The sequence below is a fragment of the Patella vulgata genome, chromosome 6, assembly GCF_932274485.2.
Source record: "Patella vulgata chromosome 6, xgPatVulg1.2, whole genome shotgun sequence".
In the NCBI taxonomy this organism is placed as follows: Eukaryota; Metazoa; Mollusca; class Gastropoda; family Patellidae; genus Patella; species Patella vulgata.
Window position 1 is genome coordinate 22809290 of NC_065884.2, and position 22112 is coordinate 22831401.

The 22112-nt window shown below is 35.9% G+C and overlaps 1 protein-coding gene across 2 annotated transcripts; it reads left to right on the forward strand.

Annotated features, from left to right (window-relative positions):
- Nucleotides 1–2207: 2207 nt before the first annotated feature.
- Nucleotides 2208–21856, forward strand: LOC126825107 (Na(+)/citrate cotransporter). Of its 2 annotated transcripts, none has more exons than XM_050554593.2 (14): nt 2208–2349; nt 9612–9761; nt 10085–10200; nt 10414–10565; nt 10686–10737; nt 11019–11186; nt 11646–11774; nt 12155–12256; nt 13106–13210; nt 15317–15414; nt 19141–19256; nt 20028–20189; nt 20425–20562; nt 21378–21856. In XM_050554593.2, the coding sequence occupies exons 1-14, from the start codon at nt 2248–2250 to the stop codon at nt 21525–21527; spliced, it is 1740 nt and encodes a 579-aa protein (XP_050410550.2). In that variant the 5' UTR covers nt 2208–2247; the 3' UTR covers nt 21528–21856. The 2 variants fall into 2 exon arrangements, with proteins under 2 accessions (XP_050410550.2, XP_050410551.2); XM_050554594.2 differs by lacking the exon at nt 2208–2349 and adding an exon at nt 3153–3288.
- The last annotated feature ends 256 nt before the right edge of the window (nt 21857–22112 follow it).

Consider the following 22112-nt stretch of genomic DNA (forward strand, 5'->3'; position numbering starts at 1 on the left):
TTCAAAGTCCTGGACATTGAGGTCCCTACAATCCATGGTGGGGGTGAGGGCGTGTTGCAGTTGAAATCTGAGAATTCGGTGTAATCCGTGTTTCTGTTGTGGGTTTTTTTATTTAGCGGGAAAAGTGTATCTAGAAAACGCATTATTTTAGTTACAACCTGTCAAAAATGTCATTGGTAATCTCCGAACGTACTTTTTTCTTTTTGTTGCCGGTGAATCGAGGAATGTTGGTTTCTGGACTCGTATTTTTCGAGGTTTAGTCCAATTATTATTGACCTAACAAATTGAATTATATTCCAATCAGCTGTGCTCATGTTCACTAGTATACCGGAATCAATGCTAAGCAATCCATATTTTTGTTGTTTCAGTTGTTAAATCGACCTTCGATAACATAAATATACATTGTCTGTGGTATAAAATCCGAAAAACGGGTATGAGTGGTAAAACTGTCCACGCTTTAAAGGAACTATACAACGATGATAGGTGTATGGTTCGTGTAAATGGTTGTCCTTTATCGCCACTACTTTTTATATGTACGTTAACGCTCTAGCTACAGCTATAAAGGAATTAAATTGTGGTGTTGATATTGATAATTGTAGTAATGTCGGTATTTTACTGTACATAGACGACACCGTTTTAATTGCACCGCCAGAAGACACATTACAAACCATACAAAATGAAATTGTACATTTTAGACCAGCTATGTGGAAATTATTCAAAAGAGTATTTACTATTGGAAATTTAAATATTGATTATTGTAAAAGCTATTGGCCGAGAAAGTTCATCCAGATTTTCCGGCGTGGTTCTCCCTTGTCGGACGGAGGGGCTGACAAGGAAAGGTCCCGTGTACACATTGGCGTGCACGGAAAAGATCCCTTGGCAGTTGGAATTCGATATAAGAGTAGGCCGTAGTGCCGCTGTCCGGGCAAAATTTCCCTCATAGCACACTGTATGGCGTATGCCCGTCTTCATTAGCCCAGGTTAGGAGCAGAACAGTAGGACGTTAAACTCCATTTCATTTCATTTCATTTTATATAAGTAATCAGGGTTATAGCTAGAGGGGGGGGGGGCAAGTGGTTAGCACGTGCGCGCTGTATTATAAGACCTGTCATTGAGTCAGCTGGCGTGGTTTCGAATTCACGGTTCTACGTGACAAGGAGTAGGGTCGCCTGTCCAACCTCGTGGGTTTTCTCCACGTGGGTTTCTTCCCACTGCTAAAGACCCCTACGCGCAAGCGAATTATTGAAATAAAATTAAAACCATATGTTAATCCCAAAATGACCTAGTTTGTGTCGAGTGGACGTTAAACCCCATTCCTCTCTCTCTCCGTCTCTCTATCTAGCTAGATGCTCGTCTGAATTTTAAATTGTGTATTAATGAATTAGCAGAGCTAGCAGGGGTCTATAGAAGCGGCCCTCTGTTCAAAATATTTTCAGGTAGTGGGGTTGCCATATGGTATGTTCAACCCATCACTCTTTTTGGAGCGGGAATTTGGGGCATTACTAAGCATCATAAATTGTCGAAAATCGAAACAGTCCAAACAGATGGAATGGGCTTCGTGCTTAACGAAATAGAGGACCGAAACACTGAGATTATTCATTGATATTATGCGTAATTGGTCATCCAAGCGAGCTAAATCTATGTCGATTATGCCTCTCCTCTAAGAAATTGAAACAGGACCCCATTTTTTAATTGAATGTCAAATGTTTTCCGCCCTTCGTTATGGATTGTTTAAAGAAATACATTAGACAGATGTAAATTTCTATAATATAATAAAATAGAAAGTTATTGGTATTTTGTCCAGTGATATCAACCCCAGTATAATATGCAGTTATATATGTCACATGTTATAAAGAATATCTCGGTTTATGTGATTTTATTCTATAATGTGATAGGTTTTATTTAATACTAATCTGTATATTAGAATTATATAGATATATCTAGTGTCTCATAGATGTTCTTTTAAATTAAGTTTTTAACTAAATAATGTTAATTGTGAAACTTTAATAAACACGCCTTCATATAGGTTATGGACGATGAGAACACTGGATTAGAATATAGTTTATCCCTCAAGTGCATACATGCACATTGACTTTTTTTCACCCCTTGCTTATAAAACTACAAACTTCAGTATACGAAACCAACCAAGTATGAACTACTGGTGACCCTGTATATTAAACCCTTGAGGCATTGTGAGGAAGGGTGTTTTATGTTAAATTGTTATTTGAATACACCGCCTATTTCAAGATGTCTAGTGTATTAAGACAGATATGGAGTATTCGAGTGATGTTGATTATGTTTTTGACTCCTTTAATCCTACTTCCATTGCCGTTATATATTGGAACACAGGTATGTATAACAGTATTTAATTTAGATGGAGGGCATCAGTCTCGTCTCTAGTTTTCTACTAGCGAACTTGACAGATCGTGAGACAACTGTAATTTTATGCTTAGAAAAAAAAGCGAGTCTTGACATTAACACTGTTGAATGATGATAGATATACACTTTCCTTGCAAAATAATGTGTAGTAATGTTGGATAACAATAGACATGTATCAGTCAAATCTCTTTATATGAGCTCATTTGTCATCAAGAATAGCTGGTTCGCAGAGGATAACATATTTACATTATTCAGAGGATAACATATTCACATTATTGTAATGACAACAACAAAAACACGAAACCAACCAAGTATCAACCATTCTTGACCCTGTATTGAACCCTTCATATGGAAGCCTATAACTACTATTCGTAATTTCTACTTTTCGCTCCTTCAAAACACGAATTATAGCGCGATGAGTTTATTTCCTAATTTCTACTTTTCGCGTTGCATTTTGGCTTGTATAGCGCGTTGGCGCCTTCTTACTGCCATCAATAGGACTAAGTCGAAACTCGACAAGTCAGTATAGAAGCCAAAAGGCAAGACGAAAATTAGAAATTAGGAAAAAACGAGCGGCGCTATTATCGCTGTGTATTATTTCTTAATTTCCTATTTTCAAGTCGATTTTGGCTTGTATAGCGTGCTGTCGCCTCACATTTTGTCGTAACTTCTACTTTTCGATCGACGTTCGCGTTCTGAAGGAGCGAAAAAATAATGAATGGTAGTTATAGGCTTCCATACCTTCAAGCACTGTGAGGAATTGTGTTTTATGTAAAATTGTTATTTGAATGCACCGCCTAGTTCCAAATGTCTAATGTATTAAGACAGATATGGAGTATTCGAGTGATGTTGATTATGTTTTTGACTCCTTTAATCCTACTTCCATTACCTTTATATATTGGAACACAGGTATGTATAAAAGTATTTAATTTAGATGGAGGGCATCAGTCTCGTCTCTAGTTTTCTATCTAGCGAACTTGACAGATCGTGAAACAGCTGTAATTTTATGCTTAGAAAAAAAGCGAGTCTTGACATTAACACTGTTGATTGATGATAAATATAAACTTTCCTTGCCAAATAATTTGACCGCAAGTACTCCTTTCTCCAGGTTATTGCACACGGTTATTTATTGGAATTTTGGATGAAACGGAATGATTTGTTCTGCACAGGAATTAGTTTAGAAGGGACAAATACAATTTGTAGAACCAGACGGTCCTTTAGTATAATAATCTATCTGCATACAAAGTTTATAAAAATAATATTTAAATAACAATTAACATGGTCTACCACCTGTAGGACTCTCCCTTCAACTTAAAAATAAATTGTTTATTGGAATTTTCGATTAAACGTAAACTTTCTTTTAGCTGTAAAATACTCGACTAATATACCAGTCGTTAATTTGTTACACATAATTTAACACCACATCTTTCTACGCGAATTAACAATAAATTGTTCATTGAATAAAACGGGAATATTTGTATACCTGTTAAATAATATACCAATTAATTTATATGATAAGTTAAAGTCTACCTTGAAATATGGAAATTTGCAACACGTTTTAACAACATATCTTTCTACACGACCTAACAATAATTTGTTCATTGGATAAAACGGAAACATATTTTTTTTTTATATATTGTTACGTACTCAACGTGTGATAAGTTAAACGAACAGACAAGAACAGAATATCGATTTATCGGTGCTAAAATATTACCCAACAAGGTTCCAAATATATACAAACTCTTCTAATATAATATACAAAATAAGAGTAATAATAACATGATATGTATAAACCCTAAAATAATGGGTATAATGAACACGACATGAAACACGTCTTTACAGAACAAAGGAATTATTTCTACTAGCGCGAACTAGATGCATTCAGTATCAATTTCGGGAAGCGTTTTTGTAAAAGAAAGGGAAGTAATTATATAGGTCAAACAACAATTTGCATCTAACTCACAAAATGCTTAAAAATAAATCTTATCAAAAATGGAATAGTAAATTGTATACCTTTTAATAATATTCTTTAATAAAATATGGTACATAACACATATGTAGGTCACACAATAGATATGATACAATATAACCACATAACCATCAGGAAAAATATGACGGTTAAATTAAAATCCGCCATTTTTTAGTCCATTTTGAACTGCTGCCATGTTGGATTTTCTAAATTTATCTTTAAATTCAGATACATCGAAAACTATATATAAGGCATATTAAAGGTCATATCTTACGTTACTTTCGCTGGTATATGGAGAAAATACTATTTTATTACGATAAATTAATTAATATCCGCGGTTTCGGATATTTTATTTGGCGGCAAATTGGAATTTCTACCATCATGGATTCTCGAAATTCATGTCACAAGTCATATCCAACAGGAATAAACAACGATTAACTTAAAATCCGTCTTTTTGGATTCCATTTTGGCAGCCATTTTGAATTGCTACTAAGATATGTTTTTGAAATTATCTTTAAATTCAGAGACATCGAAAACCATGTAAAAGACACAGTAAAAGTCACATCTCACGAGATTCTCGCTGGTTATATGTAGAAAAAAGCCCCTTCTATTATAAATTTGGCAGCCATTAGCCGGCCATGTGAAAAATACATTTTCTGGGGGTTTCTTTCTTCAAATTAGTTTTTTCTGCGTATTTCGCCTCGATATTAACAACTTTTTTTTTTGAAGAATTTAAAAAAAATAGTTATTCTCCCACCACTAAAAGACACTGGTTACGATATATATCGCTCTCCGAAACCTCCTGAAGACCGTCATATTGACTAATGTTAATTACGTTATTTCGCCTTGGTCGATTTCGGCCGAATTTGAGTATGATGTTGTCATATGTATAATTGAACCAAACTGCATGGGTTTCTTTTGCTATTTGTTTCATTTTACAACGACATTAAATTTTGACAAATATCCACCAGATTGATTCAAATTCAACTGCTGTTAGGCAATTAGACGATCTGTATCAATTTACAATAAATATAAATCATGAGGAAATATCAATACACAAGTCCTTATAACTTATCTGAATAATGTGATTTATTCATTTATGCACCTCACCTGAATTAATAATAATTAATTAAAGATATAGTGCTTGGCAATATTTTGGAACATTTACACGCCTGTAAGTGTATATAAGCTAAAATAATCTATATTTGAGGCCTTATGAAAAATTATTAAGGTTAATATACATGATAATATTCTGGAAGACTTATATTCGTTATGAGTAAACACTCTCAAATGAGTTATAGTTGTGTTACTAATACAATTAACGCCATATTTTACAAAAAAAAACACTCGAATTGGAGTACACAAACACTTTTATAACGCAAGATACGGTGTAAAATTGACACCTTATTTGGAGGAATGTTTCCCTAAAATAATTACACCTGTTGGTGTAAATGCAATAAAGCGGTTGTAGAGATGTAGCTCATCCCAAACACCGTTTACCGGCTACAATTACACCTTTCCTGTAAAATTAACACTGTTCTGGGATTTATTCTCCAATAATAGTTGCACCCTTTGGTGTAAATGCAGTATCACACTGGTAGTGGTGTTGCTCATCCAAAACACCCCATAATTACACTTATTCAGCTGTTTACCCATACAAAAGTATTACATTTTTAAAACGCTAGCTGTGATGTAAAGTTTACACTTTATTAACACTGCTTATAGTATTTAATTACACCCATTTTTAACACACAACCGTAAAGACAGCATCTTGTTATTTTAGTGCAAGCCAAGACGCCCTGGGCGGTGTCACACCCACTTTTTAAATTAACATTTAGTCTGTAAATTTGGCTAAACAAACCTAACCTTCTTTACAGTCATTGCAGCCATTTCATATTTCATGCCCTTCATGATGTTGGTACCATATCAATAAAAGCAGGAATGTGGACGTATATTGCAGCGGTAGCGATGCCCTTGTTACGAGATAAATATTACCCTAATTGAGGGTTGATATGTGAAATAACCTAAATTATCTTAGTTTACCTACATGAATATAACTTCGGTGACTTTCAAATTGAATGCTGTAATGCATTTTCGAACGTCTAAGCCACCAAACCATTGGAGTGCATTTAGACAAAAACGAAATATAATAGTAAATGAAATATGAAATTGGAAGAAAGAAGTTTCTTTCATAAAGACCCAGGGCCAATCTACGAGTTGAGGTACAGTCCTCATAATTTAAGAGGAGTTTATAGCATTTGAAGTTAACGCGCACGCGCTGGATTAAAAAGGTCTGTCATTGTACGTGACAAGGAGTAGGGTCGCCTTTCAATCCTCGTGGGTTTTCTCATGGTCCTCTGGTTTCCTCCCACTGCTAAAGACCGCTACGCGCAAGAGAATTAATGAAATAAAATTGAACCATGTTAGTCTCTCTCTCTCTCTCTGGCATCATTTCTTAATGTGTATTCAAAGCTGGTGGCCCTTATGCTCTTCCATAGTATTCTCTTAATCCCACTGCATTTATCGCATATTCAGATACAAAAGCGTGCCTTAACATTGACCTACTTATTTATTTGTATAGTAAGCTAAGCCTGAATGGAAATAATATTAAAGATACATTTCTTCAGACTTGTTAAATATATCGTATTACTGAGTTTGTAATTTATCAACGTTCGCTACTATAAATCCTTCTCTGACTCCACGCTGCACTGGTTCAGAGGCTATGACGCGACGCTCGTTGTACGTCCAAGGCGCTGTTTCGAGGTTTGCAATAGGTTCATAATGCGTTCTTATTAAGGTCAAACTTCCACTGACCGCGCATACTGTGATGAAGTTGGCCTTCCTCGACCCTGTCTTGTCCTCTGAACACTGGAACTCCTGGTTGCAGGCACATTCCTGAAGCAATGGCCCGAGAAATCCCTCTCTGGCCATTGCTAGATTGGCTTCTGATACATGTGCTTTTGAGGGAGTGTGTCTATTCTTCCTGTTCAATCAAATCTATCCCAAGTACAGCAACATGACAGCCCTTCGTTTTATCTGGGGTCTTCCCTACAACTTTGGACAGTGATTTAAGGTATTAAAAACGGTGAAATTATTGTTCGTCTCCAAACAGTATTGTTTATATTTTATTTGTTTTGATAGCCCCGTTTGTCACGCTATTAGTTTTTCTGCAATATTCTGCTTTGCACTGGTTAATTAATTGGGCGTAATAAAATCGTGAGTCAAGACGTAACGGTATGTAAACATATTTGGTCCAATTTGGAGCTCTGTTTAAAGCGTAATAATATTGTTACGCAGTTAGCTATTGGTTGTTAATCAGACTATTGACCAGTCATAATTTGGAACAGAAATTTGCTTCCATTACAGCAGTGTTAAGTAGGATTAGGTCTTATCAAACGAAACACTACGAGGAGTATGGGTTGCAGGAGACTCTAGTGTTATACACGGCGTACATGCGCAATGCACGAGTTACAAACGTATTGCGAGCAAAGTGATAGTGCAGCACCTTGGGCGCACCGAGAACACACACAGCGCAGTGGGAGCACAATAATGATCAAACTGGGAACAAATGGGGTGTCAGTGAGAGCGTAATAAGCGGATCAAGCACGTACCGTGAGCCATCATGGATTTCACAATTCGGCGATGCCACTGTGCTTTGGTAAAAACAAAATTTCGTACGGGGGCACGAACTGGTCAAGGCTGATCACAGCAGAGTGTGACATGATGTTTATCTCCAGTTTACCAGTTTAGGGCTTACTAGACTCTAACTGTTTGGTAGCTTATTCGTGTTTGGTTAATAAATCACCTTTTCCTGGACACTCCACATGGAAAAATAAATGACGAAAGCCGATAAATAAATGATTGATAGGTTGCACTAGCCAAATGTATCGGCTTACTTGTCAAATATATTCACGTACTAATGCCCCACAAGAACTTCTTTTGAATGATAGTAAAATGTGTTTTAATGGCACTGCTACACTGCACAACATTTATCTGCGCTTACATTAAAACCTACGACAGCCAAGTGCGTTTAATCGTTCATCGGTAGATCAGGGTAGATATCACTAGATTAATACTTTCTCCTTCTACAAGAAAATGTATATACATGTTCACAGGGCTGAATTAAAGTGGGGGGGGGGCAGCCCCAAATTTGTTCTAACGAAATATTTTGTACCATAAATACTATGTTGTAGATGTTTGTGCTAAATTAATCTGTCTACCAAACTCAGTGTGACGTACAATCACCAGATCAGTCCCCCGTTTCACTGATGATGCAAGGGCTCTTGAGACATTTTCAGCCAGTTGCTCCATGTAAGCTCCCTTCGGCCTGTTCATTTTAGCCTTCCAACTTTATTTTGGACACATTTGCTAGAAGCCAACATTCAACATTCAGATATAAATTGATCCCTTTAAAGATTGCGCCATCCGCCTCTATGATGTCAGTGAACATCGTCTGGATAAGCTTGAGCTATGAAATGGATTAGAAGAAGTTGTCGAAAACCTGTAAATCTGTCTAAATATTTTCTTGCAGTGTCTTCATTAGCCCAGTCGTTGTATTTCATTTATCTGATCTGAATAGGAACCAAGCAAAACGTTTGATTCAAATAGATAATGTGGAAGTGTAGCAAATAGTTTAAACCTATATGGTGCCGATGAATTGTATTTGAATAAGTTATCATCCAAACAACACATCTTTGTTAGAATTTTCAGTTAAATTATTGCACTCTGAGACGAGTTATCTTCGTTACAATGATACTGTAGCTTCGATTATCATTGCTACCGTTGTTACGATAATAAACAAAGTCTCGATTATCTACGTTTACGGTAACCGCCTCAACCACAAAAGTATTGTTTAATGGTCGAGAGTGAGACATTAAGTAATATATTGATACGAGACGAGGGCCGCGACAACTTAAAATCCAGACACTCCGCACGTGCTTTTACGGTGAAATACGTCATGCGAGTCCAATATTTCACTAGTATAAATAATGTAAGATGGGGAAGTTGCCCGTACGATTATTTGAAATAATGGTACGCCAACATCAAAGGGTGACGACACATCTGTATTTTAAATCTACATAATATCCATTTAAGCAAAGTTGTAATTTAGTTTGGCAGAAAATGTCGAAAAGTTTTGAAATGCCTGCATTTGCCCCTACCCTGCAACTAGACAATCCAACAATGTCGTTAAGACCATCAATGGTGCAATTTTGAAAAGATGATACATGTTTTCAACTAGACCACGAATAAATAATATTTACAGGAGGCAAAGGCTGCTTTCGTGTTGATAATGATGGCTGTATACTGGATAACCGAAGCTGTACCAATAGCTGTCACTGCCTTACTACCAGCCTTTATGTTTCCGATGTTAGGGGTTGTGAAAGCTAAAGATATCGCCCCTGCGTATATATCCGTAAGTAGGCCATAACTGTTAGTTTTAAAATATCTAAATTATATTAACTGACACTATAGTAAACCCGACATTTGCACTGACAATCTGTCGGCATAAGACTCAAATACCAGTTAAAAGATAAATTCAATAGAAGAAAATGAATGATCTCATGCATGCAACTGTTGTTGTGCGGAGATTTCCAAACTACATGTATATTAAAAAACGCGTTTATTGCATATACATAAATCATGTATACATTGTAAATCAGCTTAAACATTAATTGGTATTTGATAGCGCCTAGATTCAAAGTGATTTTAATTATTTATTTATTCATCTCTTTAAAGGACACTATCATGGTATTTATGGGCGGGTTGATTATGGCTGTTGCCATAGAGACATGGAATATACATAGACGAATGGCGTTGAGGGTTCTTTTATTATTTGGATCGGAACCTAGATGGTGAGATGTTTGTTTCTAAATCAATGACTAGTGCTACCGGATGGTCTGTATAGGTTAAGTACATCCTGCATCATCATAATTCATGTATATTTATAGCTTAATGAGCCAATAGTTGGGACAAAGTCGAAGCTAACCTTAGACCATAAACTGGGCCATTGACCCAACGCTTTCTGCACAAATCTAATGTTTTGTAGTATATATTTCCTGTCATAGGCTAATGCTGGGTCTTATGGTTTCCACCTGGTTTTTATCTATGTGGATCAGTAATTCAGCAACAACTGCTATGATGATACCAATTGCTGAAGCTATATTAATACAACTCAAGGGAACCAGTGAAGCACTGAAAGAACAATCTGATCATATAGGTAAATTTGAAATGCTTTATTGACAGTTAAAATACACAAACAATAAATGAAGATCTTGCAAAAACCATAAGATATAATCACAGAGTACTGACGTAATTCTGCATTTATTTTATTTAAAAGAGGAAGGTAACCAAGGCAGTGATGAAAAGAAGACGCGTCCTTCAGACAAAGGGTAAAGTATAGAAAGAAAATAAAAGTTGTTTTAATATAAAAAAAAACATCGTTGTTTTACGTTTAACTAGTATTACTTACCTCCAAGTTAGTAAACTCAAAAAGTCAAACAGCACCTTTACCCATGTGAGTAAGATTCTTATGGTACTTTTTTTCGATAGTTATCGAAGGAACTCGATAATGGACGTTTGAAATGAAGAGAAGCTTAAACGAAAACGTCGAAAAATAAAATGGATCTTGTCGTGGAAACTGAATTTTAATTTGTTTGTATTATTTTTGTAGAACTGAAAATATAAATAGTGGTGATAATGATGGTGATGATGGTGATATTCAACACAAGAAGATTTGTAAAGCTATTTCATTGTGCATTTGTTATGCTGCCAATTCCGGTGGTATCGCAAGTCTTACTGGTACGGGGCCTAATCTTGTTGTACGGGATCAAGCAGAAACGTAAGTAAAACGGATAGGTTTATATAATCGTAAACAGTATTACATGACTTGAGCACAGAATCGTACAATTCTTTTTCTCTAATCGGTAAGAATATGAATAGATGATTCATTGGAATGCACGATGGCATCAGAGTAGGATTGAGGAGGTTTCTGACTAGGGCCCAAAAAAATATTTTCAATCGACAGTCTGCGCGAGTTCCACCCATGGCGGATATTGTCTAATCCCCTTATTATCTAAGCCACCAGGTTGTCAAGGGAAAAGATTACGGGATTGACATGTGAATAAATGTATCATTAATTCATATAACATATGAGGCCAGCTATAGACCCGCAACGGGGATATTTACCTCTTACATAACTATCTTTAAGGTATCTAGATATTAATGTTCTCAACTGAGGCCCAATTTCGTTCAGATTATAATTCATACACAAGTCGTTAAATGGGTATCCTTATTCCAGGGTATTTGCACAATACAATGAACAATCTCCTATCAGTTTTACAAGTTGGATGAGTTTTGGGTTTGCTCTGTCGTTTATATTGATGATTACGTGTTGGGGTTGGTTACAGATTATATATTTAAGATGCAGGTATGTAAATAGTATTCATTTTAAAACTTTCTTTTTGATGAGTTGATAATCAGTCATACAAGAAAATAAACCAGATGTTCGCGTGATAATTTTAGAGATCTGGCAGTAATTCTAATAGTAAGTGCAGGGGGACTGCACCACACAAAATTTACACAACACACAAAATTTACACAAAAACAAATATACGGACAAGACATCATACTTAGGAAAACACAGACAAACAATTCAAAAAAAGTTTTATTATTCAGATTTATTATACAATAGATCAATTCAAATTACCATTTGAGTATAATTTATATGGAGATTTATTCTGGCACGACATAAACATTTCCAAGTTTTCAAAATCTACTAATATTTTAATGAGAAATCTTAAATTGTAGAACTGCCTGTAGTTGTTGTTCGGTAGACCCTCTACGTAAAAGTAATGGTGAAAGAGTGAAACAAGTCATCCGGGAACAATATGAAGCTCTTGGTCCTGTCACGTAAGTTTAAGGGGAAATGTATTTAAGAAACACAGCTTTTCTTTTAACGATAGTGATTTTAGTATCCTCAACGAACATTTGCGTACATTCATGATTGTTTATCCCTGCAGCTTGTATGGTGTGTTGATGACGGGGTCATCTTGATGGATCTTGCTCAACTACCTTATGAGTTCCACCACACTTTGTTAGTAGGAGTGCACCTAACTTATACGAGAACCTATAAAATATAAATTACAAGGTGAAGGGGGTACAGGAGAGTACTTCAAGTTTCTTTATATGGTTTTTATTACCAACAAAATAGAAATATTTAGTATTTTATGCGTACCGTAAACTATTAGTGTTTGACCGATGATTAACAGTAATACAACGATATTATTTATAAACGTACTTGCCAAATAATGCGCAAGTGTGCGAGATGTTGATGATGGAGCCAGCTTTATGGACTTGCTTTTTTTCTTGGTTTGGTTTCAAGTCAGATAGCATGTGACTGCCACCAGACCGTTAACGAAATGAAATAGGGTTTAACATCCTACGTTTATTTGTAAACCGCAAGTTTTATTATTAATTTATATACCGAGAACTTATTGTACAGATTGGCAATGTGCATTAAAGATCAACTATTAGTAGGAAACGGCGATGGCGTAACCATAGAAATTAAATTACCACATGATTGTCTCAAAATGACTTATAATTAAATTGTCGATAGGACGTTAAACCCAATTCCATTCCAAGGTTTTGGTCATTCCCCCGCGAATATTAAAGCTAACAGAAAAAATAAATTCCCTAAAATGGATATATCTTTAAAACTAAAGTATACAAATATTTGCGTTATTTCTTTTATCCATGCAGTTACGCCCAGGGTTCTGTGATGCTTCTGTTCGGTTTATTGGTTATATTTTGGATTAGCCGAGATTTGGGTGGAATTGGCGGCTGGGGTGATCTGTTCAGAGATGAGTAAGTCATCAAATTCATTATCTGTTAACCATATTGCTTGCGGTAGAATACAAAAGGATTTGATACAAAATGACAATCGATGTAGTAACATATACATACAATCATACTTAATACAACAACTGTTTCTTACTGAAAAACTTTTCGACCAGGTTTCTCTATTTGTAATTATTGCTTTATCGTCGCTCAGTAATAAACAGTAAGTGTATTTCACAGAATTATGTCTAGTTTCCAGTTCAATTACTAAATGTCAGTAACGCATGTAATTTAAATAATTTGTCAATATCAGTTACTATTTAAACAGTGAATATCGTGTTAGAGATTTTAAACATGTATGGACTGGCGTACAGATTTTACTGTGATATATTATTTTAGTCTCCATTTGGTAATGTATTAATGTCTAAGGGGGGAAAATTCTGATACAAAAACCAGAATTGAATTTCATTCTATATTCAGTGTGCTAAATATAACAGATAATATTTTACATTTTCATTTGGATAATCACAAAACATTATCTGCTAGATATTCAGTATCGAAAGAGATCTACTTTTATGCTTCTGTATCAAATGTTCGTTCTTTAGACATTAATACAAATTTTCCATGACAGTATCTTTTCATCAAATACGTTACGAAATAAAAATTATTTTTTTCCGTCTAACTTTATCTTCGTCGAGTCTACGCGTTCCGACTCATTGCATATATATTGGGTGGCCCAGAAAAAAACGAGTACACTATTTAAAGCGGAATGATTCACACAGTATTGTACGTCTGTGTTTCACACGTCGTACAAATATGGATGTAGATGTAGATCCATCGCTCAAATAACGTTAACATAGTACGAGTTTTAAATAAGAATATCAAATGATCGTTTGCAGGACTGAAAAGTCACATCACGCTCATCTCAGTTTACATAAACAAATGGTCAATATGTCCCTTCTCTTGCACAGAGCGCCTTTCAACCCAATAATCGAATTTCGTATTTCTTCTAAGCGTATTTCTGCCCCTTTTGTCCAAATTTTATTTAAAATAAGATCAGTGGCCGGGATTTGAACCCAAGGAATTACGCCATCTGGAACATTCTCCAGTGGCGAGTCCAGGAATTTTTGCAGGAGGGGGTTTGCCATGTTCCTGTTAAGGAAATTTGACAGTTGACAATGCATGATGGCATCATCGTCTTCAAATTATGTAGGCATACATACACACTGGGCTCTTTAAAGAGAGAAATCCAACATCCCGTTTGACGTTAATTTTTATTTTGAATTAAGAGGATTAAATTGTGATTAAATTCCATTGATGCAAAGCATTAGTGATATTACATATGCCTATATCAGTATCTCGCGTTTTGAATAAAGCACACAACCATGACATTTTTCTCATTAAAGTGTTGTTTTACAAAAAGAATTATGTAGCTAAGCAGGAGGGAGACTGGATCCGCCCCTGATTCTCTCGGAAACGGTTTATGAAGGACGGACGAAACATTTTACAGAAAATGAACTAACGGATACAATTCAGGCAAAGTGGGCAGAAATAAAATTAAAAGAAATAAGATATTCGATTTCTGGGTAGAAAATGCGCTTACAACTTACAAGCAAGTAGAAGGACACGTTGACCATTTGTTTAAATGTAATTGTAGTAGGGTGTGTGTGATGCGCCGTCTCAGTCCGGCAAAAGACATTCGTTTGAGCGATGAGCCTGAAATTTGTACGACATGTAGAATTTGAATGATATACTGTACTCGTTCTGGGACATCCGATATAATAAAGCTGACAACCGATATTTAAGATATAAGTTATAATTACTTAACTATCCCTTGAGTAATATATATAACTAAGTAAATATTTGTGGTGTCGTAAACTAAATAACTGGTGAGTAAAGGGGATCTCAATTTTGGACAAACCGGTTTTGAAACATCCGCCTATTGCCGGTTTCAATTGTTTTGACTAAACTCACCGCTGTTATTACAGTCGTAAAAAACGTCCCGTGTCAATCATTATAATTTAATTGATTTTAGAGCACACAGTTAATACATCACCAGATCTCATTTTTTAACATTTAACAAAAACAATGTAGCTGTAAATTTGTAATGAATATAGCATTAATATTTAACAGTTACGTAAAAGATTCAACACCAGCCCTCCTACTGGTGCTTCTTCTGTTCTTTTTACCGTCAAAGGCACCAAAAGTATTTTGTATGGCAGATAAATATAGTAAGTGCAATATAACCGTATCTCTCAATTCCGTCTATTAATGTATAATCCACGAGCAACATTAAAGTGTTCCTATGTCAAAATAACCTATTGTCAGCACAAATGAGCGTAATAAATCAATTGATTGTATTGCAAACCCATCCAGAAACTTCGAAGGCATTGTTTATTTCCATTTTCAGTCTTAAATATATTGTGCAAATAAAGACAAACTAAACCGAAAGATCAGAAAGGGTCATTGGGCCTCTACATAGGTCACAAACAAAAACTCTTAGTCACGTCCATGGGCGTGGATTTAGGGGGGGGGGGGGCTTGTTTTACGTATCTGGAACTGAATCGGAACTTGGAACAAGAATTGCCATTCTTCAAGCGCCAGTTTTCGGCCAATTCTATTTCACTTGTGCACAAAGCGTTCCTCTTTATGTCACGTGAAGTGAGGCAGATGTTCCCTTCTGTCGAAGCTCTTCTCACCTCACACTGCTGAACCCTGTTAGTTGCTGCTCAGTCGAGCGATCATTCAGCACTCTGCGCCGTATCAAAACTTGGCTGCGCAACTCCATGACGCAAAACCGACTGAACCACTTGATGGCGTGTGCGGTGCATAAGGACCCCCTTCATGTCCCAAATATATTTAAAGTGAACAGTCCTGATCGTAGAACGAACCTCTTTGGACGATTCATGAACAATTAATATTTATGCAGCTTTGATGTAGGTTGTCAATTTTTCCACACTGTCACCATATTACCCCTAGTTACAGCCTTCATCGAAATAACAGTGGTTCAGTAAACTGTTCGTAATTATTTATTACGTTTGGTAATGAAATGTCCCAGGTTCCAGGATTCGTCCCCCCCCACCCGCCCAAAAGTTATACAAATCCACGCCCTTGGTCACGTCTCATATAATAATGATATCGTATCAGTTGCTTGTTTATGTGACAAATTTGAGTAACTCTTTAGGGACTGCAAGCCAAGGTAATTCGTTTCTCAGAATATACAAACACCATAAGGATAATAATCTGTTCATCAACAAGTACGTCCCAAGCCCCTCTCAGGTCACGTAAAAGCGGTTACATAGGCCATATCATATGACGGGGGATTGGAGTCAAACGTCAGTACTATGTTGTTAGTGCTTTTACATCTCCAATGTTGCAAATGCTGAATGAACAATTGGACCAAGTAAAATGTAAAAAATCTTGTAATACTGACAAAAACAAATTTTGTTTTGTTCTGTGCATAAATAATTAGCTCTAATACATCGTGTTAAATGACATCTACTTTTTATCATTTAACATTTCACACTAGACTTATCAAACTTTCCACTACACGCCTAACTCCATTTACCCAGGACTTTAAACTTTGAACTCTGACATCTTCTCATTTGGCACTCGCACTAACTATTGTACCTTTCAACGTATGTCTTTGGTATCGTAACATTTTACATAGAACACGAGATCAGCCAGCATGCAAATTAGTTCACGTTGCACCTTTTTTAATCACGTGAGATCTCGCGTGAAGGAAAAATAGTTTTCAAGCTTAGAATCAATGTCGTATACGGGCTCAGACTAGCAATTATTTGCCCATTGACTTTAATGTTAAATAGCTGTAACATCATAGGTTGTAGTTTTTTTTATCAACATTCCGTTGGTTCCAATCTATATAGGCACAATGGGGACCGCATTTGTCAATCTCCTCATCATAGTTTTGTAGAGGGTTGACCGTTTAGATTTGCTACGGGGATTTGTTGTTGACTGGGGTCAAAATCTCACTTCCGACACAATGATTGCTCTGCAGAAAGAAATTTTACACCCCCCTATCCCTCCGCTGTAATATAATCAGTACTAACCAAAACTGCCATGAAATTTGATCCCTTTTCTCCAATTCCAGACCAAAAAGTCTAGCAAAAATTGCTGCTTTGCCGGCAGCGGCGATCACCGGCGCAAGATGGTGAACATTATATAGAAATCCCATAAAACACTAATTTTAAAGCGTTAAAATTCAACCAAATGTTTTGAAGTTGAATTCAAGCCTCCTAAAACCAGATGTTCATATGTCATTTATTTTTTCTCGGTAATATTACTAATAATAATTTTCTGCTTATTTTCCGGTCACTTACTGATAGTCATGTCAAGAATATTGTTTTTAATTGAAACATGTCATGTAACCAGTTTAATATTGTAATATTATCCGACGCCATATTGTTTATCGGCCGGCTCACTTGATTTACTTTGATACGGTAGCCTGACCGGCGTACGCCATGTAGAAATAGTATCGGTGGACAAATCAAGCAGGCCCAATGATACGGTAGCCTGACAGGTGTACGTTATGTAGAAACCGGCTCGCCTATCGGTGGACAAATCAAGCAGGCCCAATGGTTTAGCCCAAATCGGCCCTGCGACTGATGACAAAATTAAGAAAACATGTCGTACGCTGCACGTGCATTCCATTTTAGTAACCACGTGTTCACAAACTGACATTCAGTTTGCACTCGGCAAACCTCAACAGATTCCAGTACCCTACATCTAATGCTAGATGTAGGGTACCGGAATCTGCCGAGGTTTGCCGAGTGATTCAGTTTGTACAATGTTGTCAAACGATTCGAACCACGAACTGATCCGAGCAAGTCAGTTTGCAGAAAATAGAGTTGAAAATGTTGATTCTGACAAACAATTTTTTAAAGCTAGTCAAAGTGAAGAATTTAAGCAGATAATATTTAACAAGGATTTAATGTACTCAGACATATTTCGGATTTTGAGGAAGATAAAAATAAACGCTTTTCAATTTCGAGTGATAAGACGTCAGTGAATGTGCCAACAATGCCGTGCCCATATATACTTTACGCAGAAATGCCGTCGGAGCAGAACAGTAAGACGTTAAAGGACAATATTGGTGCCAGTCATTATCACATATGTGAAAGAGCTGGTTAAACACATTCCAAATATAATTTTATCTCAGAGATCATTGCTACGATAGCTGAGTAATACAGGTTTCCTGAATCGGAAATTACGAACGCCAAAGGAAAACACGAGTCACCTCTCTAAATAACTGACTGATGTGACGAATGATAACGGATATACGGGCGAATTTTTGCTCACTTATAATTACTTCGAAGACCAAAAGTTGTTGTGTGAGACTGTGAGAGGATATCTGACAATTCATAAAAAGAATTGACTGTCACTAGATAAGTGAACACGAAAGAAAAACAGAAAAAGTCCGAATGCAGAAATTTTAATTTCTTAGACTGAAATCTCCTCAGACATTCGTACACCATTGAAATCCCATTTAGAAAAATGCTTAAAATTACAGAACAGAATTGAATAAAAATGCTGATACAGATCTACATACCAAAGACTGATTAATACATATATTAGAAATGAAAGCGATAATAAAGAAAATTCCGAGTTTTCGTTTTTACGCTATTATTTGTTCCGAGTTTTCGGAGTAGGACAAGATTTTTTACATTTAACTTGGTTCAATTTACACGTAACATTTAGCATTTACAACATTGGAAATGTAAAGGCACTAACAACATAACACTGACTTTTGACTCGAAGTCCCCCATCATACTTCTCCATTAAACCCCATTTCATTTCATTTCATTTTATATCTTGAGTATTATTATTTTCAATGACATAAATTTTCGTTTAAAAGCTTATTGATCGTAAATTAATAGATTTGAATAATTATACTAACATTAAATTACTATTCTATATTATATTGTTTACATTGTTAGACGATAAGGTTGGGACACCGCGACCATTATTAATATGGAATGATGTACACGAAAAGTTACCATGGGCGCTATTTCTGTTACTTGGAGGTGGATTTGCTTTAGCTAAAGGTTGTAAGGTAATGTATCAGACAAAAACTGGAGATCAAAATAATATTGAATTATTTACTCAGGCATTCTATATCTGTGATTTATAGGGTCGAATGAAAGAATCCCATAAATTAAAGAAATGTGAATTAATTTCCCATGGGGTTATCCCCCTTTCTTGGAACCCTTTTAATCGTCGGGATTGGCGGTACGAAGCAATCGGTTTCTATTCATGTCAGCACTAAAGATGTACAAGTATGTATATTAGAGGTTATTGCCTTTTGTCGCCGATATCAATGCGATGGAAGCGGGCGTTAAACAAAGCTATTTCACACACACACACAGTTATTACCTTTACTTCAAATTCGAAAATTGTGTTAAATTAGAAGACCGAATTTTTAATTTATTTTGCGAAAAGCTTTTAACGAAATTATTAAAACTTTACTTGTATCCAAAGTTTATTAATATTTTTTTATGTTTATAGCATACGACCGGTGCTTCCAATCGAATAATGTGATTTACCTTCTAATGGGTGACATGGGCGTATAAAAGTTACTCGGCCATTCTACTTTCATTTTCACGTGGCACATAAAGGCATCATCTTATTGACAGTGCACACCTGTGAATGAATTACCCGTCGCTCTATTAAGCCATCGGTATTTGCAGGTGTCATGTACGAGACATGGTATGCTTTTTGGAAGATTTCACCTGGAATTAAAAAACTGTTGTACTTCTCGGAAACAGACTAACTATATTATTGAGCTCCGATTTCGTGATCTACGGGGTTTTTTTTACTTATCTAGGATTCTGGTTTGTCTCTGTGGATTGGAGAACAGTTGGAGGTGTTTAAAGGTTTGAATCCATATGTAATGTTAATAATACTCTGTTATCTAACTGCTGCTTTGACGGAAGTTACAAGCAACGTCGCTATAGCAACAATAATCATGCCTATTTTGTCTACACTGGTAAGTTTTGCAATAATCATATGGAATTTGACAAATTAAAACTTATTTTGTCGTTTTGTTTTTAAGGCGTTTTGCTATTGTATAAAATAAGGCCTTTTTTAACTCTAATGTTTAAAGCCAGTTTAATCATATTCAATATGTGCAATTTCATGCCAAATATGAAAATCGAAAAGAAACACTCTTCCATATCTTTCAATAGAAAATGTCTATTATCTATATAATAATGTTGTTTTAGGCAATCAATACGGGTGTTAATCCACTGTTCTACATGATCCCAGCAGCTATCTCTGCTTCATTTGCCTTTATGTTACCAGTAGCAACAGCACCTAATGCTTTGGCTTTTTCATACGGCCATCTTAAAATCACAGATATGGTAAGTGATTGTTCACGTGTTTATTCCAGCCCCAGTGAGACTGGTCATCACTGTTCAGACCAGCACCTGCAGCCAGCAATGGGATTCCCATATTTTAGTTTCTGTTTAATGAGGCCTCGACGAAGATTCTGGGGACTACACCAAACCACTAATGCATGCGGCACTCTGATGATTACCCTTTGCTCCAATCTATGCCCCCCCCCCCCGGATCCGGGCCTGTATTCATTTAATAAATCATCCAATTATACCCCATCAGTGATTATGTATGTGTAAAACATATCCTTCTAATATCATCCTACACTATGGGACCAAAATAGTTGATAAGTGTGAAGTTTCTAAGCGTCAAAAGAGCTTTAATTTATTTTCACTTTAATCGTATATCAATACTCTCCAAAAACGTTGGAAGCGATACATGTCCGATTAAACAATAATTATTGACAAAATCGATAGCAAACCGAATAAATATATACCGTGTCGGATTTACCAAGGCAGACTGAAGACTAGAGCCTCATAATCAAAGAGATATCCGGCCAAGTGGTATAATATTGTTGACACTGTCGTAAACCTTTCTTAAACATCCCTCATCATCCTTGGCTTTGCTCATCAGTGTTTAAATCACACTTTCACCCCCTATAATCGTGAGAGTGGGGGATAGGGTTGGGGGTGCCTCATAAGTGGAATACAGGGCAGGGCCTCTCTTCATCTAAATCCGATACTGCAATGTGGAACTTGGTACCCATTGAAGGTTGAAACATCCTCGCCGGCATATCTTTCGCTGAAATACCCGACATATCTGATCATTTTTATTCCTTCAGGTGTCTGCTGGGTTTGTACTCAACATTGTGGCAGTGCCACTCTTAGTTATGGCGACTTATTTATGGGGTAATGCTGTTTTTAACCTGGATGTCTTACCACCTGGATTTAAGATGAATGTGACACAAAATGCGGATGTCACAACTATATGATTAGCAACTGCAGTAAACATAGTTTTATAGCATCTATGTTTATTAGTTACTAAATTGTAAGACTTCTTCTCTGATATGTACTTCATAAATACCTGTTAAATAAACATTCCGAAGAACTATATTAATGGCAAAATACCGGTAAAAAATAGACAACAGCCTACAGTACACATACAATAAATTAGAAAGTAATACCCAATGCACACATTTATTTATGTTACTTTCTATGTGACGATTCGTGCGTTTAAAGATACATTATGGGAGATTAGATATACTATTATAGTTGAATATACTAAACTAACAATGAATAAAAATATTTACATAAAAACTAACCAACGTGTTTATGATAATCAAGACTACTTTCGTACGAAACATAACAGAAAGCTGGAACAAGAAAATGAATTTAGAAACACGCACGTTAGGCAACTCAATAATTGTTTTAAGAACCTTTTTAAAGACAATATTGGTGTCAGTCATTATTATATATGTGATAGAACTGGTTAAATACATTCCAAATATAATTTTAACACAAAGATAATTGCTACGGGAGATGAGTAACAAGCACGGGAAGTAACGCCAAACATGACA

Bases quoted from the DNA above. Each gene is read 5' to 3' on its own strand.
- LOC126825107 (XM_050554593.2), top strand. From the start codon at position 2,248: ATGTCTAGTGTATTAAGACAGATATGGAGTATTCGAGTGATGTTGATT. The intron at 9,762-10,084 runs GTAAGTAGGCCA...ATCTCTTTAAAG, and splicing joins TCGCCCCTGCGTATATATCC to GACACTATCATGGTATTTAT. The intron at 10,201-10,413 runs GTGAGATGTTTG...TTCCTGTCATAG, and splicing joins TTTGGATCGGAACCTAGATG to GCTAATGCTGGGTCTTATGG.